Source organism: Pleurodeles waltl, chromosome 3_1 (genome assembly GCF_031143425.1).
Source record: "Pleurodeles waltl isolate 20211129_DDA chromosome 3_1, aPleWal1.hap1.20221129, whole genome shotgun sequence".
Taxonomy (NCBI): Eukaryota; Metazoa; Chordata; class Amphibia; order Caudata; family Salamandridae; genus Pleurodeles; species Pleurodeles waltl.
In genome coordinates this window covers 1,989,404,825-1,989,431,303 of record NC_090440.1, presented here as the reverse complement: position 1 = coordinate 1,989,431,303, position 26,479 = coordinate 1,989,404,825, and the positions used below count along the sequence as shown (strand labels likewise).

The following is a 26,479-nucleotide window of genomic DNA, read 5'->3' as shown; positions in this document are numbered from 1 at the left end:
CGCTAGTGTAGCAAAGTGCAAGAAGGCCCAATGATTTCAGTAGGTGCATCATTTTAACGCCTGCTCTGAGCAGGCGTTAAAAATAACGCCAAAAATGGCGCAGTGAAATCTACAAGATTTGAAAGATCTTCTAGATTTCACTGCGCCATTTTTGCCGGCCTCCTAATGCCGGAACGCCCCCCTTGCATACATTAATTACGTCTGATGTAGGCATAATGTGGTGCAAGGGGTTACAAAGTGGTGGAGAACATGCATCGTGGCACTTTGTCAATCTGGCGCAGCAAAAATTGCTGCCTTGAGCCACAGTAACGCAAAAAAAAAAAAATTACCCTTATGTGGCACAAGGAGGCAATAGGGCCTTGTAAATCTGGCCCAAAGCCTCAGGACTACTCTTTCGGACAGTTTATTAACAGACAGTAGCTTGCAATATTAACAATGAGCAACAATGGGTTTGGTCACAGATGCATATAGGAAACGTCCCAAATAAGACCTTAACCCCTGTGGATAAAATTGACACCAGGTACAGCCCAGTAGCTGCTCACAGGTACACCTATGTAAGATTACAAGCGTCCTATCTGCATCACAACAAGGAGGCTCCCTCAGCACACATCTGCCATATCAGATACGGAGCAGAGCACTTAAAGCTAAACTGAACGTTTGCTTTTCATCCCATCATTAACACGTTATTCAGAGAGGTGGCACCCTTTGCAACAAAGGAAGCAAGGGTTTAATGTTTCCTCTTAGGTTCATATGCAACCCGCTCTGCGCTCCTCGGGCAAGTCAGGCACCAGTAAACCATTCAGGAATGATTAATTTTTTCAGTAAAATTATAGGGATTAGTGTTTTAAATGGGTCAGTTGTTAGGTGTGGAGTACCTGCACTTCCTTATTATGAGAGGGAGAGGACCTGCACTTCTCCACAAGGGATCAATACTTCAATACTTTTAACAGCAGAGGGCCAATACTTCCAAAAGGAAGTAGGTACTCTGCCATGTGGTACCTGCAGTTCTATTGTTTCCATTTCAAGCGCTGATACAACTAGTTTAGAATCACTTTTCCCAACAGTTCCTGCCCACTTCGACCTCTGTCTCTCAGTGGGTTGTATTCTTCTTCTGCTGTGATTACTCTGCTGTGTAGTGCATGCGAAATGAGTAACTATTTTCAATCCCTCTGTGTAACCCCCTGCTCCCCCACCCTGTGTGAACCCCGGCTCTTTATAATTTATTACCCTCAGGTGCTTGCATGCACCCCAGAAACTTTAGACTTCCACCACCTTGTGTGACTGTATCTGCGGATAGCCATCTCTAAATGAATTTTAAACCATCCAAAATGGCTACCAGTATTTATATGTGTTCATATGCACAGTGGACAACTTGGATTTTCTTTATAGAAAAATCATTCAAATATGATCGGCGTGTATGGCCATGCACATAGGTGGCACCTGAGAGTGGGAAATGACAGCTATCTGGGGAAAACTGTCTGCCATAGCCAATAGATGTCATAAGTGAGACCTTTTGTCAATGCCAATGCTTGTTATTATTGGCATGGTAATGTGTTAGAGCCGCTTATGAGAAGCTACTGCATTAGTATTTCAACAGCAGAACATAAGGCAGGAAAAACGTGCCCATAAACAGTGCATCATACTGCAAAAGAATCTTATAGCAAGCATGGCGCGCTGATCCTCTTGTGTGCAAATGAATGTTGCTTCATGGGAGTGACTGAAGGGAGAAGGGCCATGGTAGAAGGCTATAAAGGCTAGGATAACTGCATGCCATTTAAAATACTCTGACATTGTTAAGCACGCTTGCAGTCCTATTTATTACAGCAGTTGGGATAGCATCTGACACTTCTCTAAGTCGTAAGACAGCGGCATTCCGATGCTTATCGTATCCTCCACTACCCTGCCCACTGGTCCTTCAGGGAGGTCTTGGCTTGCAGGGTAAATCTGAGCGGCTCTAGCACACTAGGAATGAGATCTGGAGAAGTGAATGCTTCAGTTTCTACTCGTCTGATTATACACAGTAGGCACCTGTGCTGTTCACCTTCTAAAATTACATAAATGCATTGGTAGCTGATTTTTTTGTCAATCCTCACTGAAAACCCAAGACCCAAATTGGCAATCACAGAATCAAAGTCGACATGCAAAGTAAAAGAGTCGTATGAACACTTGTTAAGGTTCACTTCACATGTTACGGCTTGGCATGCATGGGTAACAGTAAGAATGTACTCCTATTAGTGAAGCATGCAGAATGGGGTAAAGGTAGAACCAATGTACTTGTATTACAACATTGTAGGTACAACTACTGCCAACAGTGTCACCCTGTCGAAGATTCACTAATAACCCAGCACCCGTTCCAGAATACACAGACGAAAATTTAACTATTCCTGCAAACGTGTCTAATATGTTAATAGACTGTCCTATTACTATGGGGAGGTTCTCACTACACATAATGTACTCATGTTACAGGCAGGCAAGAACCAAAGAAAACAGGACTTACAACTGCTGGCCTGCGGCTCTCACTCGAATGGCGCCATAAAGGGGTTGCCTTTCTTACAGTGACATCACACTGGGAGGGAGTGATCCTTGCTGTAGTTGCATCATACTGAGATCTACTCTTATTATTGAGGCTTCCCCTACTGCAGTGACATCAGCCGTCTATACAGCAATATCACACTAAAACAGCCCTTACTGCAGTGACATCAGACCTGGAGCTGCCAATACTGCAGCTATGCCACCAGATTCATGCTAGCCTGGCTGACCTGGGGGTGATACCCCAAAACCAGACCCAGGATGCTTGTTTCTGGTCCAGAAAGTACCTGGTCTGGTAGTTCGGGCTGGACTGTTTCCATGGGGAGCAGGGTCAAGACTGATTTGCATATGGCTGGGTCCAAACTAGAATGGCATGGTGAGAAAAAAAAATTGACAGATTAAACCCAGATCGGTCACGGGGAGTGAATGTTCAATTTGTTCCACATTCTGTCCATACATCTGTTCTTTTTGCAATACTCCAGTTACAGCACACCAGATGCTGGACCTCACTGCAGTTACATCTCACTGGGAGCTAGAAAGGTTTGGTCGGGTACAGCTTAGTACACTTCCCTTAGAGTAGTTGCATCTCATAAAGAACTGCCTTCACTACAGCGCAATCACACTGTGAGTTATCCTTAGTGACGAGTGAGATTCGTACTCACTGCGGCATGTTACACATACCCCGCAACCTAGCAACACCTAATGTCTAGCTCATCAGCTAATCCCTCCAGCCACCTGCATGAGCTTGCATATCTCCAATTAATGATCACACCGAACGCATACTCATTTAATCCACCACTGAGACACTGGTGTAATCCCATGGGATAGACTCATTGACAGCACTGGACTAATCCCAATAACCACTGGACTAACCCCTAACTCCGGGATCCAGAGCAACACGCTGCCCGGCATTAAGCACTTCCACACCTCATCATGGGTAGTAGGCACTATATAAATACAATTACAAATACATGAAAAACTTTGCAGCATGTATTTTATAAATCATTTATTAACTAAGAGCCAGAGAAACACTTAGCGGCAAATATGAAGTTGTAACCTCAATCAGTAAAGCTGTGCTATACAAACAACCCATGCCCTTGTTGCTTGAAATAATGAGAGCAAGTGTGTATACATACATATACACACGCACAGAAACATGAAAACCGGCCTACACTAAGAACTTGCATTAAACCCCATGCTCAAGAACTGCGCCAGCAGCCTGCCTGTGGGAAGTGAGCCATGACACTCCCAAACATACTCCTGTTGTCTCAACAAGCTGATGAAAAGGGGGGCATCGTTTTGTGCATGATAATTTACCACGATAAAATGGTCATGTCTCAGAACATCCAAGTACCAAAGCCTCATCTTGACTAGACTATATAAATTCCAAAGAACCTGGGTTTCAATATCAATGCTGCAAAACCAGGCATAGTTCGGAGCAGACTGACTGACTTTTGGCTTTGAGGCAGATTCACATAAATCAAAACTACAGTATCGCTCTAAAGATAAAGTTGGAACCGCCTGGTCACGGGGGAACGACCAAAGTCCACCAGAGGGCCAAGTAAGCAGCATCTGGCCTACCCCTTGGAGGGATGTGAAGGGACTGTGAAGCATATAGGCTACAATACCTCATGAATGTTGATACTAAGGTGATGCGTAAATAATGGCACAGAACCTATATAAGGTGACTGCCAGTGTGGCGTAAAGGGAAACCTAGGTAAGCTGATTCCCACTGTGACATGAAGGGGAACCCATGCAAGGTGACTGACAGTTTGACATAAAGGGGAACCCTAGGTAAGGTGACTACCTGCCAGTAAGCGCTTACCTTGTGACACTTTCATTTGTGACAGCCCCACCCCCCCAAAAAAAAAGATAACAATTAAAGTAACAAATGTTTAGATCGTCTACTATTTGCGTTATTACTACAAAACCTAAAACATGCACACTGCTGCCAACATAAAAAATATAATATTCACACTTTTCACCTTCTAGCCATTTCCACATGTTGGGTGAGCGAGGGCTTATTTTAAAGTGTGATTTCGGTATGCAGAAGCTTCAAGAGCAATCGAAGACAAACCTGCGTCTTCAGCAGAGTTGAGTCACTCTTTGTGACCATTCTCTTTCTTTGGCAAAAACAGACCTGGCAAGCCTAATTAGAAGGTGCCTTTTGCTCTGGCTGCCAGTGTGCTGCTGAACCGGGTACCGATGGGATAGTGAGCAGACAAGATATGCAATGCTTTAAGACCCACACACAGCAGCGACGACTAATCTACATCTGCCCTCATTCCCCAATCCTGGGTTCATCCGACAACGAAGAACCCAAAGTCCTGTGCGGTGGGAGCAGGGACATTTCTAAGGTTTTTGGGGCCAGGAGCATAAAGTGAACATGAGAGGCCCTTCTATTTTGCATATGATGTGAGATCACATCAACTGCCAACAACTGGCCATTCATCTTCTGCCGTCATTGAACTAACATTACAAGAAGCAATTTTCATGATGCGGCTATCAATAAAACAATAACATGTATGAAGCACTAATAAAATAAGTACATTTATTTTAAGGTCTATAGAGTTGAAATGAGTCACTTTGGGTGGAAAGGCACAACAAAACGAATATCTTTACTCAAATGTTAACACATTGTTTCCAAATTAGTTCATGATTAAGTATGTATATAGGTGGCATTTATAAAGTGAACACCTAGCCGAAGTATAGGGTCAAAGACAATTTATGATAGGGTTAGCTGGTTTGTGGACAGTTAACGCATCATGATGTAGTGTTCTTTAAAGAAGCAGTTTTCTAAACTGGAGCTGGGTTAGGAATTTTCGGATGAACACAGGGATATTGTTCCAGATTCTCAGCACATAGATGGAAAATAGCTTTTGTCTTTTAAAAAAAAAAAACTTTTTTTGGCACTTTGTCTCCTGTTTGAAGGTGTCCAGGTTTCGGGTGTACAATAGCCACCAGTGATAGTGAACATGTTATCTAAGTAGGCGGGGGTGTCAGTTATGATAGCTTTGTAGATTATGCAGCTTGATTTGAAGGTGGTTCAAATTGGCAGGAGAATACCCTGGAGTTCCATTAAGGTCTAAGATGCTTTTCCACTTTCTCAGTGCAAGATAAGATGTGTGGCACAGAAGATACATGAGCAAGAAATACATGAAAGCAAATAAAACAGCTAAATATAAATAGCTTGACGTCTATGAAATATATTACTCAAGCTACTAAACTTAAGCAAATTAAATTGTTGAGATAAATCTAAGTTCACATACATCTACCTTATATGCCTTTTTAGTCAAAGAGAAAGAACTTCTCAATCGACTTTGACATGTTCAAAATGCCACTACCTGTCTTACATTTGGCATCTCAAGACGTAACAGGATGGCACCATTCCTATGAGCCCTGAACTGACTACCCATTTAACCTACCACTGCCTTCAAAGCCCTTATGGCTGTATATAAAATCTTACATCACCACTGTGGTACCTTTCTTACATCCATATTTTTACTTTGTCAGCCAAGCAAAACCTTATACTGTATCAAGCAGTTCTTAATAACCACGCAAATACTAGAATAGGGGCCAATCTTTTTCCATTACGGTTGGCAAATTCTGGAACTTTCTCTCAGCTGTCATTCACGCTGAAGCAAATTCACGAAATCATTACCACCTGGATATTTAACCAATAACTTCATTTTCTTTCTATTTAGGCTAGTTATGTTACTTGCTATCGCACTAACTGCACTGTACAAATAAATATAGCATAACATATGGCTTAGCTTTGGATGTGGTTGCAAGGAAAGTGAGAAACCAAACTGAATATTTTGCTGTTCAATATATGCTATCAAAGGAAACCAGGCCACATGCTTGGTACAGTAAGTGCTATTCTGCACAATTTTAGTCATTTCTGGTAAAAGTATGTGGATTGTCTTGTAGCACAACATAAATGATGAGTTACTTTGACAAACAAAGCAGATGTCTGGTGAACAGGACATGGCTAAGTGCAAACTGAGAACTTACTGTGCACCAAAAGGTTCGAAAGATTTTGTACACAGATGGATTGCGTCTGGGACACCAACGCCAGTTTGCAACAGGAATGTAACCAAAAGATATTAACCTTTGAACTTCAGAAGTAATCTAAGGCAACCTTAGTTACTCCCTTTCCTGGGCCTCATAGTGCTTGACTATGGTGGTGAAGCCCGAGGGAGGGAGTCTTGATCCCCTAATTTAGCCCGGTGGGTCCAGGCTAGGACTCTCCCTCCCTTCAGTCTTGCGGGGCTTGATCATGTCTGCGCTGCCCATGGGTGGGAAGGCCCTCACAACCATGGCCCAGTGCTGTAAGGCCGAGAAGAGGAAACAGAGCTATGGCCGTGAGTCCTCAATAAAGCAATAACATTATTTTCCCTGCCACGCCATCACTAACTTCTAAAAGTGAAGCGAAAGCTCCAGCCTTACCCTCCCGATTCCATAATTATGTGTCATCACACTTCCTCAACGTGTGCTTTCGTCAACAAAACATTTAAAAGAGTTATCAAAAATCATTGAGTTCGTTCTTGGATTTTCATCACATAACGCCTATTTAAAAACAAGCCCTTAATTACTTAAAAAAATAAAATGTGGTATAGCGGAAAAGTTATGGGTTTGAAACAAGCATTCCTGTGTTTTAATTTTGGTTCTCTCCTACTTGGCCAAGGTGTATGACTGTAGGCAAATCATGTCCTTCCTGGGCCTTTGTCTACTTATCTGCTGCTAGATCATGAACTGAATGGCCATTATCTGAATGTAGAGGGCCTGATTCCGATTTCGGCAGACGGGTTACTCCGTCACAATGGTGACAGATAGCCCGTCTGCCAATATCTAAATCCCATAGGATATAATGGGATTTAGATGTTGGCGGATGGGCTATCTGTCACCATTGTGACAGCGTAACCTGTCTGCTGAAATCTAAATCAGGCCCAAAGACTATTTGGTGGGTGACTGCTTGTCTAGGGCAGTTTTATTCTAAGGTTTTAAGTCCTTCCTTTTTGAGCATCTCTAAGAGCAAACGTTTCACTACAGTCGTCTGTGTAGATCACCATCTGTGCCACAAGTCGTCCCTTCCAGTTGCCGTGTTAACATACAGTGGCCTCACAGGAGTGGTCATGGCTACAAAGTCCAGCAGAGAGGGGCAAGTGGTGCAGCAATGGTGCCATGGGCCCTGGTTCATTGCGGGTAAATGGGTCACTCCTCCACAAGCAGGACCATTAAAATAGAGCTGTGAGTTGACTGCTGTGGGCCATTAACTCCCTCTGGGCCCCAGTGCAACTGCTTCCACTGCACTACTGAAACCTATGGCACTGAGAGAGACCTCATCCCTTGTGCCTGGCTACCATGGTCCTACATTGCAAGACCCATGAAAGGGCACCCTCTCCCCTGAGCCTAACAGCACTGGAACATGGGTACAAGGTGCAAGGGAGGGGGACCATTGGCATTGCAATTTCACCATGGGCCCAATTGCAAATTAAAAGCGCTCCTTTTCTGCCCCATCCACTGGCTGCACAATAAAATACAGGCATAATTTGGGTGCATTTGGCATCCAATACCTCTATGTGGTACCACTGCACCTCCTGCACTATTACTGGCTATGCTCATGACATGACCCCAAACTCAAAGACATGGTACAGCTCTTTGAACCCCAGAGGAGGTAGACATAACCCCCGGGTATCATAGCCATGGCCTCCTGCTGTAGCCAGTGAAGGGGGCACTTTCCTGGGCCTTACAGCCATGTTCTAGTGCTGTGAAGCCCAATGGAGGGCAATGCCAAACCCTTGGCCTTGCAGCTGGGGCATAGCAGCCATGTACTGTGAGGCCCAGTGGCGGGGACCTCCACCACTGGGCCTCACAGCCATGGTCTAGAACTGAGGCCCAGGGAGGGGGGCCCTTCTACCCAAGTCTTTGCAGCCCTGGGCTAATGCTGTGAGGCCAAGACGAGAAGAGCTCCCTTCCCTGGGACTACTCCCCTGCGCCCCACAACCACTGTTTATAGCTGAAAGGTCGAGGGGAGGGGAAGCCCGTGGCCCTTGCAGTTATGACTCAGTAATGCGATGCCAATTGACAGCCCAAGAAGAGCAAGAAGCACCTCTGACAGTTTCTAATTAGATAGGATGGGGGAGGGGTCACAGAAGTAGTATGGGGAGAGCGATAAAGAGACAATTTGTGTCACATCTGTGATGGGGGCCCACAGTGGTGAGGTAAGAGCGGGGCCCTGGGCAGCTTGCCCATGTGTAGTGCTAGCCATGCCAGCAGACAGGACCTTATTAAATGCACTGTAGGGACACACCAGAGGAGAGTGCAGAAAGGCTTGCAATGCTCCCTACAGTTTTTGGAGTATATTAAATGAACTTAAATAGTTTATAATACTAAACAATGTGTCTATGCGTCTCTGCTTATTTTCCCACTGAATATTATTATATGCCTTTTGTCTTCTGTCAATTATCAGCATAAAGTTCTCTACATTTTGTGCTTCGACATGCTGCTTTGCTTTAGACTTATTGGTTCTTAAAGTAGTTTTCATCATGCATCGTCATACAGCGGACTGTAGCGCATTACATACTGGAGAACCAAGGTGCCTGATTTCCTATTTCAGGTGGACTTCAAGCAGTCAGGACGGGTGGAACTTTCAGCTCCTGTCCTCATGAAGTGAACCCAGGCCGTGACTTCAGGGCACTATGCAGCACAGCCTTTCCTTGTTGGACTTCTCATAAAGATAATCTAGAATAAGTGCTGTGGGCTCTGCTCTACAAGGAGCCTTCTGGTGCCCGGCACTGACAGCTACCCTGCTGTCATGGTAAAAAAAAAAAACACGCCGGAAAGCTCGGGCAGTGACTGCAATGCCCAACAGGCAGCAAGTACTGTAGAGGAGTACTATCTACGATGTCACTGCAGATATCAAAATATACCCATTCACAAAATGGTGTGGGCTGATCTAAAACATGATAGACAACCCCTGTTGCCAAACCTGATGGCGGCTCACACCAACAAGCCACAGGCTTAAACAGACTGACCAAAAGCTCTCTGTAAGTAGTTGTATGTTTTGTATTGTGCCTTGTGTGTGGTGTTAACTAGAACTTACTGCAACTCTAGTATTGCGTAATTGATGCTTATTTTATTGGGTTCCTTGTTTCGATGTTTACTAGGTCACTAACCCTTGTCACACATGCTGGTGGAAATGTATTGTGAAAATTCCCACTTTGCAACCCAATTAATCATTCAACATTGTCGCCAGCGTAGAAGTAAAAAAAACATTCAATGCTGCACGTCATATTGTAGACATTTAACATACTTTTCAGCTCTATTCAATATTTAGTTCACTCCTAAAAAATCCATGTGATTAAACTGCCTGACCTTCCACCTCACCTAGAAAAACAATTGTTTTGATGCATCATTCGTCAAGTCTGGTGCATTTCCCTTATGTCAACAATATCCTATGGAGCTATTGATTCGAAATACTCTGTATATTACATGTGGTGCTTTCTATCTAAAGAGGTTCAGCAGGCGACAGGCAGCAGAGCCTGGAAAGCACAGCAACTGGGTGTGATCTATTTGTATTCATGCCTGGACAGCCAGAAAAATATGAAGAAAATAGGCATATTCTAAACACGGTAAAATGCTAAAATCAGCACAGCAAAGCTGGTGCTCCAGTCATTATACACCAGAAAGAGGCAAAGCGGAGTAGCATAAGCCTCTTTAGTTAATCACATCAAACAAGGCTGTGGCACTTGAGGATACAAGCCATCACACACACCGATCCATAAGTCCGATGTGCAGATCAATAGACAGAAATCTATTACTAGTCTGACAGTGTTCAATCGAAATGTTTAGCCGAAGAGGAATGGCATCGCTCCTTCCTTTGTTCTAGCAGTCAAGCACACACAGGACTAACAAAAACTGAAAACACCACATCAAATGGCTCACACTTCTGTTGGTTTCAGAGAGGCCTTCGTTTATGTATAACTAGTCTTAAACAAACATCTAGCATCTCGCTGGGCCTATCAGTGTGAAATCAATAGACAGAGAGCTTTGCTAACATCCCCATAGTCAAGGGGAATACCACAAAGTACTGAAAACTGATCAAAACGTTTTATCAGAGGCTGAAAATGTTCAATCACCTAAGTCTTCTGAATGCTTCAGAAGCCTGTAGCTCTAAAGCACCATACTGAAGTACATTAATGTGTGCAGGACTGTTCTCTCTAACAAAACATAGTTCATACAGCCTTTGAGTAGGCCTGCCATTTCACTAATATACTAAACATTCTTCAACAATAACCTAGCGAAATGGAAATAAACCTAGCTTTAGGGTGAATCCAGAATAAAATATTGCTTCAGTCGAGTGCATCAGCCAGATCTCAAAGGGGATGTGGTAAAGGTGGTACCTTCCTCCACCCCTCTGGTTTTGTCCTAAGAATCTAGGCTTCTAGCAGGGAATCACAGGAATTCTCTGCAATTCTTTCTTCCTTGTTTTCCCCAGCAGTGAACAAGTTTCCAGCTAATGGACTGGAGGCTCTGCATAGTCTATGTGCACTACAGGGTGCAAAACCTCTCCAGGACATCGTCTGTAGCCTTGGTGTAGGGGTAGTCTGCGAGTTGAGGTCCTCAGGCTGTGACAGACACAAAGCCCTCTCCCTCCAAGGCCTCACAATCCCTCCTCACTGAAAAATGTTCACAAGTTGGCCGGTCTGACTCTGCTGCTGCTTGGAATTCCTCACCGTATAGCCTACTAATGGTCTTCTATATACATCTTAATTTCCCATGAGTTGTTTTCCACCAGCATCATGCCACCATTTTTCTGGGTATTTTCATACTTTACAAAAATCTGTTCATCCATTCAATCAGGGTACTTGTGGTGGTTTGGGGTTCATCATCAAACGGCTCTATGGAGACCTCAAGCAACAGAATTTACATTGACAAAGGAAGATGCTTGTTGACCTGAGTTTGGTAGATGCTCGCAGAGAGGCAGCACCAAGATGGAAAAGTAAGACGACACAAGAATGGAAATCCTGGTAGTATGGTTTGGTCCATAGCAAAAGAAATTATAGTTTACAAAATAAGTGCTTTCCTAGGAAAGTTTTAAAAATATGGTACCCTTAGCTGAATCACGTCAGACTTGGTTAAACCAATGATACTGTTTTACTAGGATGCGAGAATTGAGGCACAATAACCCGTATTGCAATTTGGTCCGATAAGAAGGTATCTCTTTCATGCCAGTGTTTGCTTGTTGTCCAATATGTACAACAGAATAAATGCACTGGCACTGTAAATTGAGTATAATGAGGTAAACACTGGCAGGAGCATATACAGTACAGATACTATGGGGAAAGTGCAAAGATAACACTAATACTATAGGTATCGACTGGTATAGCTTTTATGTGATACTATTATTGGTTTATAAAGCACTGCCTTGTCACTGCGCTACCCTTTTCTCCCCTACAACGCCGCTACTATAGCTGTTCTATAATTGTGGAATGTCTCTTACCATATTATTATTATTTTTTTTAACAAACTGTTCTATGTAAACTTTTCTACTTGTTGCTCTATGTAAACGCTCTCAAACTGGTGGGTGAACTACATTATGTTTTGTGATCCAGCACATAGCTGGAGATATTTTATTTCAATATCGATGAAGATACCAATATGAAGAAACTATGAAGAGAGAAAGGCATGGTTCAGATACTACAGCAATGGACAGATGCACCACGGGTACTAGAGAGAATAAGGAGATCTTAAAGTCAATCTAGCAGATATGGTCCGGACAGAAAAGGAAAGGGACAGATGTAGCAAATGTATTGAAGCTAGCGACAAATAAATCACCGGAAATAAACCGGATACGGCTAATTCAACAAAGGGGAAGAGATAAGAACAGCACACACTTTAGGAAGAGCAGATACAGCACACACAGTATAGAACATCTAGAAAGGCCTTTCAATATAGCATCTGTGCTAAATATAGTGCAGGCAATGAAAACACTGACTGATGCTGCTGGCAGGAGTGACAGTGATAAAACACATGCTAGTGATATCTAAACCGTATGAGGTGCGTGACTGACTGTATATTAACCATTCTCATGCAGTAGCATACAAAGAACACTAAGGCACAAGTTATCTGGGATAAATCCAAAACTTACAACATATTATATATAGTTACAACACATTATATATAATTAATTGAACATTCTGAATTGTTGACAATTTCCCCCTTGTGCTCCGCTAGCAGCGGCAGCCAAAGATCGCAAAAGAGACACTGCCCTCTGAGCCTGGGAAGACCAATGTTGTTCCTATTTACATTTTACTTACCCTTGCATTCCCCCTAAGGTATTTGCTTTATCCATCATGATGTTTCTCTGTAGTTTTTCATGCATCTTATTACGCAATCATATTGCATAGTGTGAAGAGAGCGGCTCCTATGTAGCTGCTCAAGCGCAGGTTGTGGGTGAGCCACAGCAGCAGTCGAGTTCAGGCTGCAAGCAGTGCACATTTTTCACAGTGACTGCCAGTGGGTCATGAAGAGGTTTGGAATACATGCTGATCCCATTCTTGGCCTCTCTGCACAGCACACAGAGCAATGGTTAGGTGTGGCAATCGACTGTGTTTGTATGTGAAAGTGTGAGAAGAAGATCCACAGTAATTAAAATGTTGACAGAATGAAAAATAAAATGAAGTGTGTACAGATGAGTGGGTACGTTATGTGTGGGGGATTCGTGAAAAGAAGGAGATTAAAGAGAAAGTCAAAAGAGGATACTGAAGAGGAAAGAGAAAAGGCGCCATATATGCAGGTTTAGTGTTACAGAAAAATATGAGGAGAAAGAGGGTGTAAATGTCTAACAGGTGGCAGAAGGCAGTTGTGTGAAGAGTAGAATGAGTATGACTCAGATATTCCGTAGATCTTGCCCCTGCCGCAAACCATAATAGTAATATCCCTCTATATTATTCAAGAAGTAACTCAAACAACAGAAAAATATATATCCCCACTGCCTTTCTCAGGGTGCCTTTTGTTGAGTTCATCACATATTTCTTGGATGTTTCATTTTTTGTGATGCAGCGTATCCTTTGGCATCCGGATTTTTGGGGAAAAAAAAAGTAAAAAAGTTGTGAAAACATATATATATATATATATATATATATATTCTCACATACACACACACACGTATATATAAATAAATATATCCATATGTACAAATATATCCTAGAAATCCTACTGGCGGCTGCCAGTAGGCAGTTATAGTTAGACCCATGTTTCCTTAGAAAAAGCATTTTTGACTTGCCTATATCTTTGACGAAGCTTCATGAAATAAAAATTTTTTAAAAAGTGCCCTGGTGATTCTAGTACGCACAGAAAGTTTCAGGGTGATCGGTCAAGCAGGGGCCGAAAAAGACATGCATTTCCCATGTTAATTCCCATAGGAGTTTAGAACACGATTACAGCCCGAACCACTGGGCGGAATTACATCAAATTTGTCAGAAAGCTAGCTTTTGGACTATTACATGTGCTTTGTTACTCAGAATCAGAGTTTAATTTTATTGCTTGAGTTTTGTCTTTGGTTCGTTTGAGATCTTTCTCTAATGCTTTTATTTTTAGTTCTAGTTGGTCTAAGGTTTTGTTGTCTAGTTGGTTTTTCTGAAAAAGTTTAATCATGTACCCACGGATTGTTCATTTTAGGGTGTCCTAGATGATTTGTGCATTTGGAGCAGAAAACCTACTGACTTCTATGTATTCATCAATCTCTTTTTTGATTATTTCCTTGAAGGAGGGTTCCTCCACGAGGAGGCTGTTCATTCTCCATGTTTTTGTTCCTGATGTACTGCAAGCGATATTGAAGAGGAATGAAATACAGGCATGGTCTGAGACTAGGATCGGTAGTATGGTTGCGTAAGAGGTGGCTGGGGTGTGAGTTTCATCAATTAAGATATAATCGATGCAAGAGAATATATTGTGCAGATGGGAGACAAATTAGTAATCTTTCTCTGTGGGATTGAGTAGCCTCCATATGTCTAAGTTTAAGAGAATTGCACATGTCTAGCATTTGTTTATGGGATTTGTTGGGTTTAAATTGACATGCAGAATTGCTGTCAAGGGTGGCGTGCCAGGGTAAATTGAAATCTCCTAGAATCATTCTGAAGTTGGGAGGTAAAGTTGAGAGTTTTTTATTGTTATTAATCCAAAAGGTAGGGTTGTCGTTATTGGGGGGCATAGATATTCATGACTATACTTCTGGTGTTGTCCATCTGTAATGTAGTAAAAAGCCACCTGCCTTCGGTGTCTGCTTTTGAGGACAGGATAGTGAGGCCAGAGGCTTTCGAGATAAGGATGATTGAGCCCATTTTTTTGTTCGTGGCTGTGGCGCATGATAAGTCGCTAACCTATGCTTTTTATTTTAGGAGGATTGCCCCTTTCATGGGCACCCTTGGTTTCTTGAAGGAGAATGAGGTCTCCCTTAAGTTGGTGTGTATAATCTAGGATTCTCTGTAGTTTGGTTGAGTGATTTAGACATTTGACTGTAAGGGGGAGTATTTTTATGTTCTGCATTTTTGTGGGAGGTTAGTCTTCTCATCGATGTAACCAGCTAAATGCCAGTTATTGTTTGCCAGTGAGGTGGAGTTAGTAGGGGGTGTGGGTGGGTGGCTTTGAAGGGATGGCATGGGTTAGGAGAAACAGAATGGGTGACAGAGGAAGGGGAGGGAGCAGTGAGGAGGGAAAGGCGATAGTAGAGTAGAGCAGTACAAGACAGAAGGAAAGATATGAAAGGTGAGAAGAAAATGATAGTATAGTGATTGATGAAATATTTGTGATGAGAATCTAGCTACAATGGAGAGGTACCCAACAAAATAACTGAGGAGAGGCGATGAAGGCCACGAGTGGTCAAGCCTAGTCCAAAAATAGAAAGGCATCAATTTCTGTGGACGTAATAAAGCAGGCAAATTGCTTGCGTTTTATTTTAAACAGACCTGTCAGAAGCAAGGATAACCTCTATAGCCAACAAACATGGCGTCACATTGACTTTTGTGATGCTCCTGTGGCGCTAAGCACAGCACCGTATTTACAAGGTGGCATTAAGCCACTTAGGTGGCTTAACGCCACCTTGTAAATACAGCCCCTTTCCACACAGCACTGTGCGTGGAAGGGGCTTGCAATGGGTGTTGCTGTGGCCGTCCTACAGCAAGACCCACCGCAGTTTGACGCTGCCTCAGATTTATGAAATTTCGAAAAACTGAGGCAGCGCCAAAATCTACCGCCACCCCCAAGGGTGGTGTTAGCAGGGCGCAACAAGGAGGAATACTTTTATTTCTCCTCGTTTTTTGCTTTTTCTATGTGTGCTGCACCTTGCTGCACGCATAGAAAAAGCAAAATGCCAGAAATGATTGTTTATGTGCGGGAAGGTGTCCCTTCATGCACATAGACAACCATTTGAAAATGACGCTTTGGCACTTCTGTGTGTGCTGCATTGTGCAGCACACACAGAAGTGCCAAAGCGCCATTAGTGATTGTTTATGTGCAGGAAGGGACACCTTCCCGCACATAAACAATCACACCCCTCAACATAGACATCCTTGCACGATGGTGCAAGGATGCCTGCGTTGGTGCTGGCAGCTAAATTTAGCGTCATCGTGGGGGAAATCCCTTAAATACCGCGCATCCCTGTGTTTCTAAAGTGACGCAGCACGGCGCTGCCAATTTTGGCGCAGCACCGCATTGCTTTAAATCTGGTCCGAAGTGGCCTTAAAGTTATCCTCAATGAATGGAAAGACTCATCCAAACTATCCTCCCAACACATGGTGGGAATGGGTCCAATTCAGCAGAACTGCCCGTAACTCACTAAAGTTATATTTGAAGACAACACCAATGAAGAATGGTAAACTCTGCTGCAAACTAGATACCTTTATGTCTCACAAGTCAATGTAAGCACGATCATCTGGTCACAATATTGGTCAAGCATTCAAGCACTCATTCTCCCACCCACCTCCCTTCACCATGTACTCCCTACTTTTCACCCCCTATCACCGTCTTCTTCTCTCGTCTCCACTTTCCTACTCTGTCTCATTCATCTACAACTGACATACCTTAGTCATTCACCACGGCATCAAAAAACGCTCCGTCACAATACATACACTAATTAACCTCCCCTCACCATTAGAAATACATTTATCACTAACCTCTACTTTTATACATGTGGACCAACTCCTCATGCTATATCCTAAACTACTGTTTACACTTGATTTGATAGTACCATACAATGTATTGTTTCTTTTCATTGATGTTGTTTAATCTTCCTATTGTATAAAATCATATCCTGAAATAAAATAAAAAAATGATATAACTCTATAACTCATGCCCTAAAGCAACTATAACTCGCGCCCTCACCATGCACTGCTAATTACCCCACAAATTACGGCACACATGACATTTTTGATAACATAATTGATAATATCAAAGTAACATTTGCAGTAAAATATTTGACGAAAAAAATGTGCATGGCAGAGCGCAACTTATAGTTACCTTAGGGCACGAGTTATAGTTACTTAAGATAACTCTAACATGTAAATTTCTATGGCTCTGTATGTGCAAAATGTGAGCCTAACTATAAAGTCCCTGTAACCTTTGTTTTTTCACTGAAAAATTATAGATAGAGAGATAGCTAGATAGATCGATAGATATTATATGGATCTATAACTTTGGTCAAAGGCTAAACAAATCAGACTTACCGTAACCTCATATGGCACTGTTGCCTCTTTCTGACAGGGGGATTTGTATAAAGTTGCAAACCTGCACAGAAAAAAAACACAGGTCATCATGAGAAGAAAACCCAAACTCTCTTGGAATATACTCAGTCAACCAATGAGTATTTAACTTAGAAAAATACATCATGCTATGTAGGTGAGATACTGCCTACTAGTAGAAAGAAATTCCCTTTGTGGCAACCTAGCCTCTTAGTTACTTTCCCATCCTCTACAAGTCAGTTCTCCGTCACATAGCAGTGAAACTTTATATGATTTAAAAGATGTTAAATCACAGTCTTGCAGCCCACTACCATACATGCAGCCGGGTATCATCGATGATATAACAGTATCCCTGCACACAATTGTTCTCTTGCTGAATGGGCAGGCAAACTAAGACAATGGAGTCAACATGAAAGCAACTTTATCCTCCTCACACACCTAGACAACTTTCCATTACCAATCTTTAGGTAGGTTCCAGAGGAAATGAGTATACAGAAGTGGACATTGGGCAGCTTACGCAAACAAATTGCACAGAACTTCCAGGCCAAATTTGGCATAGCTCTGGGAGTAAGGCTCACAACCATACAGTTGGGAGAATGTCAGTGGACTGGCTGAAGTAACTGCAACAGTGTGTGTCTCAGACAGGTACATGCTGCCTTCGATATTGTTGAGTGTGTAAAACACCAGATGGAGCTTGAGCCAAATAGGAGTGTAACTATCAGTAATATGGTTGTGCACCAATGGGGTTAGTATCATTGCCCCCAAAAATTAGATAAAGTTGAGTAGTAGAATACACCACTTACTGAGGTGCTTGTTGTTCAAATTTTGTGGGTATCACCTACCCCAAAGGAGGATGTGCACGTGGCTGGAATGACCGAGTTGTTAAGCCAAAGACAAGGACACAAGAGTGAGACACACAGGTATGGCAGTGGTTAAAGCACAGCAGCACGATTCTTCAGACACCATCACATAGTTGAGCAACTAACACTGCCAGCACACTATTTTGCACAAGCAGCAGAACTGATAGCGGCCCTTAAGCAAGGAATAGGAAAAGTTATCACAATTTATTTGGAATCCGCTTATGTAACTACTACAGTACATTCAAGTATCATGAGATGGAGCAGAAGGTGCTTCCTCAAGTCAGGCGGGAGCCCTGTCATGCATAGGAATCTCTTAGAGGACTTTATAGAGCCATTTGTTCCTACCAAAAGCAGTGGCAGTTGTGAAGTGTGCAGCACAGATAAATGGACAGGACTGTGTGCCACGGGGGAATGCATTGGCAGATTGGGCAGCTAAAGACGCAGCTAGGTGCACACCCCTGTCCATACCATCAGGTTCATAATACATCCTAGTCTAAGTGGCCAAGGCTGCCTCGCCGCATGAGCCCAAGTCAAACACCACCACAGATATTATTACACCTCTTTATGCTGCAACAGCACGTTTACATCTTCGAGAACTATGGGAAGCTGCTCCACTACATGAGAAACAGTTATGGGAGGCTAGATGGTCCTCCCAGTAAGGCAATGATTTGATCTACAGACAAATATCCACAGGTTAACCAGTGACGTCTCAGGCCTTACTCATAATAGCCCTTGATCAATTGCACTTACCAGCTCACATCTCGAGAGATTACTCGCCTACCCAGATTGGTTCGTACCCAATCTGCATGATAAGCCTACAATGTATATTCATAATTGTACCAATTGCCACCAACTCTCTCCGATCCCCACAGTGAAGGTAGTAAAATTCCACCATACCATGACCACAGGGTCTGTTAAGGATCTTTATATTGATTTTATTGATAGGATTGATCGATGTAACAACTATCGCTACCTCATAGGTGTGGTTTGTCCTTTTTCCCCATGGGATGAAGCAGGACCCTTGTCCACTGTGTTGCCAAGTCAGCTATTACTTTTCTGATTCGTGAGGTGATCCCCAGTTGGGTAATTCCCGAAGGGATAAAATCCGACAACGGCACCCACTTTGTCAATTCCTTTTTCACACATCTCACAACAATGCAGGGGATAAGACAAACTATCTTCTGTTTACCACCCCCAGAGTAACAGTATAGTTGAATGCCTTAACCTCTTCTGTGCCTTGGACGAGATGATCTCGTCCAAGGCTACAGTTCCCCTGTGCCTTGGACGAGATCATCTCGTCCATGGCACAGGGGAACTTGGGGGCGCGCTAGCGCGCCCCCCGTGCACCCCCTTCCCCCCCCAAGTCGGGGATGGAAGGGGAAGACCTTCCCCTTCCACCCCCGACCCCCCCCACCCCCCCCCTGTGACGTCAGCGCGCGCGCGCTGATGTGTCACAGGGGCCTCCCTCGTCGCGCTGGAAGCTCTGCTTCCAGCGCGATTGAAAAAGAAATGCAAATGCATTTCTTTTTCAATCACTTGGGAGGCCCGGAGGGGCTTCAAAGGGAAGGAAAAGTATTTCCTTCCCTTTGAAGTCCCTCCGAGGGTTTCAAAAGCCGGATTGCTTGCAATCCGGTTTTTGAAACCCCACTAGACACCAGGGATTTTTTTTTTTTTCGTAGAAATTGACAAAAGGGAGCGACCCCTTGGGCAAGGGTCGCTCCCAGGGGGGGCATTTTTTTGAAAAGGCCTTTTCTGCCCCTCGGCCTTATTAGGCCGATCTGCCCCCAGGGGGGGCAGAAACCTCTAGGCACCAGGGACCATTTTTTTTTTTTTTTTTTTTTTTTTTTTTTTTTTTTTTTTTTATTGAGGTGGGGAGCGACCCCTTAGGCAAGGGTCGTTCCCCTTGGGGGAAAATTATATTTTGGCCATTTCTGCCCCCCTTGGGGGCAGATTGGCCTATTTTGATGAGGCCAATCTGCCCCCAAGGGGGGTAGAAACCACTAGACACCAGGGATTTTTTTTATTTTTTATTGTTATTGACAAAAGGGAGCGACCCCTTGGGCAAGGGTCGCTCCCAGGGGGGCATATTTTCGGGAAGGCCTTTTCTGCCCCCCCTGGGGGCAGATCGGCCTACTATTAGGCCGATCTGCCCCCAGGGGGGGCAGAAACCTCTAGGCACCAGGGACCATTTTTTTTTTTTTTGTTTCATTTTTTTTTTTTTGGGTGGGGAGCGACCCCTTAGGCAAGGGTCGCTCCCCTTGGGGGAAAATTATATTTTGCCCATTTCTGCCCCCCTTGGGGGCAGATTGGCCTATTTTGATGAGGCCAATCTGCCCCCAAGGGGGGTAGAAACCACTAGACACCAGGGAGTTTTTTCACGCAAAGGGAGCGACCACTTAGGCAAGGGTCGCTCCCTGGGGGGGAGGGGAATTTATTTTAGGCCATTTCTGCCCCCCCTGGGGGCAGATCGGCCTATTATTAGGCCGATCTGCCCCCAGGGGGGGAAGAAACCTCTAGGCGCCAGGGCAAATTTTTTTTTTTGTGTTTTTATTTTTTGTTCTTTTTTTTTTTTTTTTTAGAGATGGGGAGCGACCCATCAGGCAAGGGTCGCTCCCCTGGGGGCAGATTGGCCGATTGGCCGATTTTAGGTCAATCTGCCCCCAAGGGGGCAGAAACCACTAGGCACCGGGGATTTGTTTTTTGGCGCCAAAGTCACTCAGGGGGAGCGACCCCGTAGGCAAGGGTCGCTCCCGGGGGGGGGGGGGGTTGGGGGTTGGGGGGGGGCAAATTTATTTTAGGCCATTTCTGCCCCCCCGGGGGACAGATCGGCCTATTATTAGGCCGAACTGCCCCCGGGGGGGGGGGCAGAACACTCTAGGTGCCAGGGCAATTTTTTTTTGTGTGTTGTTTTTTTTTGTTGTTTCTTTTTTTAGAGATGGGGAGCGACCCATCAGGCAAGGGTCGCTCCCCTGGGGGGGCAAATTGTATTTAGACCATTTCTGCCCCCCTGGGGGCAGATTGGCCAATTTTAGGTCAATCTGCCCCCAAGGGGGCAGAAATCACTAGGCACCGGGGATTTGTTTTTTGGCGCCAATGTCACGCAGGGGGAGCGACCCCGTAGGCAAGGGTCGCTCCCGGGGGGGGGGGGGGGGGAGGTTGGGGGGGCAAATTTATTTTAGGCCATTTCTGCCCCCCCGGGGGACAGATCGGCCTATTATTAGGCCGAACTGCCCCCGGGGGGGGGGGGCAGAACACTCTAGGCGCCAGGGCAATTTTTTTTTTGTGTTTTTTTTGTTGTTGTTGTTTCTTTTTTTAGAGATGGGGAGCGACCCATCAGGCAAGGGTCGCTCCCCTGGGGGGGCAAATTGTATTTAGACCATTTCTGCCCCCCTGGGGGCAGATTGGCCAATTTTAGGTCAATCTGCCCCCAAGGGGGCAGAAATCACTAGGCACCGGGGATTTGTTTTTTGGCGCCAATGTCACGCAGGGGGAGCGACCCCGTAGGCAAGGGTCGCTCCCGGGGGGGCAAATTTATTTTAGGCCATTTCTGCCCCCCCGGGGGTCAGATCGGCCTATTAGGCCGAACCTGCCCCCGGGGGGGGGGGGGCAGAACACACTAGGCGCCAGGGCAATTTTTTTTTTGTGTTATTTTTTTTTTTTGTTGTTTCTTTTTTTAGAGATGGGGAGCGACCCATCAGGCAAGGGTCGCTCCCCTGGGGGGGCAAATTGTATTTAGAGCATTTCTGCCCCCCTGGGGGCAGATTGGCCAATTTTAGGTCAATCTGCCCCCAAGGGGGCAGAAACCACTAGGCACCGGGGATTTGTTTTTTTGGCGCCAATGTCACGCAGGGGGAGCGACCCCGTAGGCAAGGGTCGCTCCCGGGGGGGGGTGGGGTGGGGGTTGGGGGGGCAAATTTATTTTAGGCCATTTCTGCCCCCCCGGGGGACAGATCGGCCTATTATTAGGCCGAACTGCCCCCGGGGGGGGGGGCAGAACACTCTAGGCGCCAGGGCAATTTTTTTTGTGTGTGTTTTTTTTTTGTTGTTTCTTTTTTTAGAGATGGGGAGCGACCCATCAGGCAAGGGTCGCTCCCCTGGGGGGGCAAATTGTATTTAGACCATTTCTGCCCCCCTGGGGGCAGATTGCCCAATTTTAGGTCAATCTGCCCCCAAGGGGGCAGAAACCACTAGGCACCGGGGATTTGTTTTTTGGCGCCAATGTCACGCAGGGGGAGCGACCCCGTAGGCAAGGGTCGCTCCCGGGGGGGGGGATGGGGGTTGGGGGGGCAAATTTATTTTAGGCCATTTCTGCCCCCCCGGGGGGCAGTTCGGCCTATCATTAGGCCGATCTGCCCCCGGGGGGGGGGCAGAAACCTCTAGGCGCCAGGGGAATTTTTCTTTTTTTTCTTTGTTTTTTTTTTTTAGAGATGGGGAGCGACCCATCAGGCAAAAGTCGCTCCCCTGGGGGACAAATTGTATTTAGGCCATTTCTGCCCCCCTTGGGGGCAGATTGGCTGAGTTTAGGTCAACCTGCCCCCAAGGGGGCAGAAACCACTAGGCACCGGGGATTTGTTTTTTGGTGCCAATGTCACGCAGGGGGAGCGACCCCGTAGGCAAGGGTCGCTCCCGGCGCGGGGAGGGTGGGGGTTGGGGGGGCAAATTTATTTTAGGGCATTTCTGCCCCCCCCCCCCCCCCCCCCCCCCCCCCCCCCCCACTGGGGCCGGCTGAGCTACAGGCCAAACACCACAGGTAGGCACCTTGCAAAAAACACCTCTGTTTTCTGCGAAAAAATATGTTGTTTCCACGTTGTGTTTTGGGCTATTTCCTTTTGTGGGCGCTAGGCCTACCCACAGAAGTGATGTACCATTTTTATCGAGAGACTTAGGGGAACGCTGGGTGGAAGGAAATTTGTGGCTCCTCTCAGATTCCAGAACTTTCTGTCACCGAAATGAGAGGAAAAAGTGTTTTTTGGGCCAAATTTTGATGTTTGCAAAGGATTCTGGGTAACATAACCTGGTCAGAGCCCCGCAAGTCACCCCATCTTGGATTCCCCTGGGTTTCTAGTTTTCAAAAATGCACTGGTTTGCTAGGTTTCCTCAGGTGTCGGCTGAGCTACAGGCCAAAATCCACAGGTAGGCACTGCTTTTTATAAAAAAATGTGATGTGTCCACGTTGTGTTTTGGGCCCTTTCCTTTCGTGGGCGCTAGTCCTACCCACACAAGTGAGGTATCATTTTTATCGGGAGACTTGGGGGAACGCTGGGTAGAAGGAAATTTGTGGCTCCTCTCAGATTCTAGAACTTTCTGCCACAGAAATGTGAGTAACATGTGTATTTTTAGCCAAATTTTGAGGTTTGCAAAGGATTCTGGGTAACAGAACCTGGTCCGAGCCCCGCAAGTCACCCCTCCTTGGATTCCCCTAGGTCTCTAGTTTTCAGAAATGCACAGGTTTGGTAGGTTTCCCTAGGTGCCGGCTGAGCTAGAGGCCAAAATCTACAGGTAGGCACTTCGCAAAAAACACCTCTGTTTTTTTCCAAAATTTAGGATGTGTCCACGTTGCGCTTTGGGGTGTTTCCTGTCGCCGGCGCTAGGCCTACCCACGCAAGTGAGGTATCATTTTTATCGGGAGACTTGGGGGAACGCTGGGTGGAAGGAAATTTGTAGCTCCTCTCAGATTCCAGAACTTCTGCCACAGAAATGTGAGGGACATGTGTTTTTTTAGCCAAATTTTGAGGTTTGCAAAGGATTCTGGGTAACAGAACCTGGTCCGAGCCCCGCAAGTCACCCCTCCTTGGATTCCCCTAGGTCTCTAGTTTTCAGAAATGCACAGGTTTGGTAGGTTTCGCTAGGTGCCGGCTGAGCTAGAGGCCAAAATCTACAGGTAGGAACTTCGCAAAAAAACACCTCTGTTTTTTTCCAAAATTTAGGATGTGTCCACGTTGCGCTTTGGGGTGTTTCCTGTCGCCGGCGCTAGGCCTACCCACGCAAGTGAGGTATCATTTTTATCGGGAGACTTGGGGGAACGCTGGGTGGAAGGAAATTTGTAGCTCCTCTCAGATTCCAGAACTTTCTGCCACAGAAATGTGAGGGACATGTGTTTTTTTAGCCAAATTTTGAGGTTTGCAAAGGATTCTGGGTAACAGAACCTGGTCCGAGCCCCGCAAGTCACCCCTCCTTGGATTCCCCTAGGTCTCTAGTTTTCAGAAATGCACAGGTTTGGTAGGTTTCCCTAGGTGCCGGCTGAGCTAGAGGCCAAAATCTACAGGTAGGAACTTCGCAAAAAACACCTCTGTTTTTTTCCAAAATTTAGGATGTGTCCACGTTGCGCTTTGGGGTGTTTCCTGTCGCCGGCGCTAGGCCTACCCACGCAAGTGAGGTATCATTTTTATCGGGAGACTTGGGGGAACGCTGGGTGGAAGGAAATTTGTAGCTCCTCTCAGATTCCAGAACTTTCTGCCACAGAAATGTGAGGGACATGTGTTTTTTTAGCCAAATTTTGAGGTTTGCAAAGGATTCTGGGTAACAGAACCTGGTCCGAGCCCCGCAAGTCACCCCTCCTTGGATTCCCCTAGGTCTCTAGTTTTCAGAAATGCACAGGTTTGGTAGGTTTCCCTAGGTGCCGGCTGAGCTAGAGGCCAAAATCTACAGGTAGGCACTTCGCAAAAAACACCTCTGTTTTTTTCCAAAATTTAGGATGTGTCCACGTTGCGCTTTGGGGTGTTTCCTGTCGCCGGCGCTAGGCCTACCCACGCAAGTGAGGTATCATTTTTATCGGGAGACTTGGGGGAACGCTGGGTGGAAGGAAATTTGTAGCTCCTCTCAGATTCCAGAACTTTCTGCCACAGAAATGTGAGGGACATGTGTTTTTTTAGCCAAATTTTGAGGTTTGCAAAGGATTCTGGGTAACAGAACCTGGTCCGAGCCACACAAGTCACCCCTCCTTGGATTCCCCTAGGTCTCTAGTTTTCAGAAATGTACAGGTTTGGTAGGTTTCCCTAGGTGGCGGCTGAGCTAGAGGCCAAAATCTCCAGGTAGTCACTTTGCTAAAAACAGCTCTGTTTTCTGTGATGTGTCCACGTTGTGTTTTGGGGCATATCCTGTCGCGGGCGCTAGGCCTACCCACACAAGTGAGGTATCATTTTTATCGGGAGACGTGGGGGAACGCTGGGTGGAAGGAAATTTGTGGCTCCTCTCAGATTCCAGAACTTTCTGCCACAGAAATGTGAGGAACATGTGTTTTTTTAGCCAAATTTGGAGATTTGCAAAGGATTCTGGGTAACAGAACCTGGTCTGAGCCCCGCAAGTCACCCCTCCTTGGATTCCCCTAGGTCTCTAGTTTTCAGAAATGCACAGGTTTGGTAGGTTTCCCTAGGTGGCGGCTGAGCTAGAGGCCAAAATCTACAGGTAGTCACTTTGCTAAAAACAGCTCTGTTTTCTGTGATATGTCCACGTTGTGTTTTGGGGCATATCCTGTCGCGGGCGCTAGGCCTACCCACACAAGTGAGGTATCATTTTTATCGGGAGACGTGGGGGAACGCTGGGTGGAAGGAAATTTGTGGCTCCTCTCAGATTCCAGAACTTTCTGCCACAGAAATGTGAGGAACATGTGTTTTTTTAGCCAAATTTTGAGATTTGCAAAGGATTCTGGGTAACAGAACCTGGTCTGAGCCCCGCAAGTCACCCCTCCTTGGATTCCCCTAGGTCTCTAGTTTTCAGAAATGCACAGGTTTGGTAGGTTTCCCTAGGTGGCGGCTGAGCTAGAGGCCAAAATCTACAGGTAGTCACTTTGCTAAAAACAGCTCTGTTTTCTGTGATATGTCCACGTTGTGTTTTGGGGCATATCCTGTCGCGGGCGCTAGGCCTACCCACACAAGTGAGGTATCATTTTTATCGGGAGACATGGGGGAACGCTGGGTGGAAGGAAATTTGTGGCTCCTCTCAGATTCCAGAACTTTCTGCCACAGAAATGTGAGGAACATGTGTTTTTTTAGCCAAATTTTGAGGTTTGCAAAGGATTCTGGGTAACAGAACCTGGTCCGAGCCCCGCAAGTCACCCCTCCTTGGATTCCACTAGGTCTCTAGTTTTCAGAAATGCACAGGTTTGGTAGGTTTCCCTAGGTGGCGGCTGAGCTAGAGGCCAAAATCTACAGGTAGTCACTTTGCTAAAAACAGCTCTGTTTTCTGTGATATGTCCACGTTGTGTTTTGGGGCATATCCTGTCGCGGGCGCTAGGCCTACCCCCACAAGTGAGGTATCATTTTTATCGGGAGACGTGGGGGAATGCTGGGTGGAAGGAAATTTGTGGCTCCTCTCAGATTCCAGAACTTTCTGCCACAGAAATGTGAGGAA

General features: G+C 45.3%; 1 protein-coding gene across 1 annotated transcript in view; it reads right to left on the bottom strand.

Annotated features, from left to right (window-relative positions):
• Positions 1-26,479, bottom strand: part of RAD51C (RAD51 paralog C) — a 417,313-nt gene that overhangs the window by 1,230 nt on the left and 389,604 nt on the right. The window contains exon 8 of the mRNA XM_069226398.1: positions 17,256-17,316. Within this exon, the coding sequence (XP_069082499.1) occupies positions 17,256-17,316 (61 nt within the window). The remainder of the gene's footprint in view (positions 1-17,255; positions 17,317-26,479) is intronic.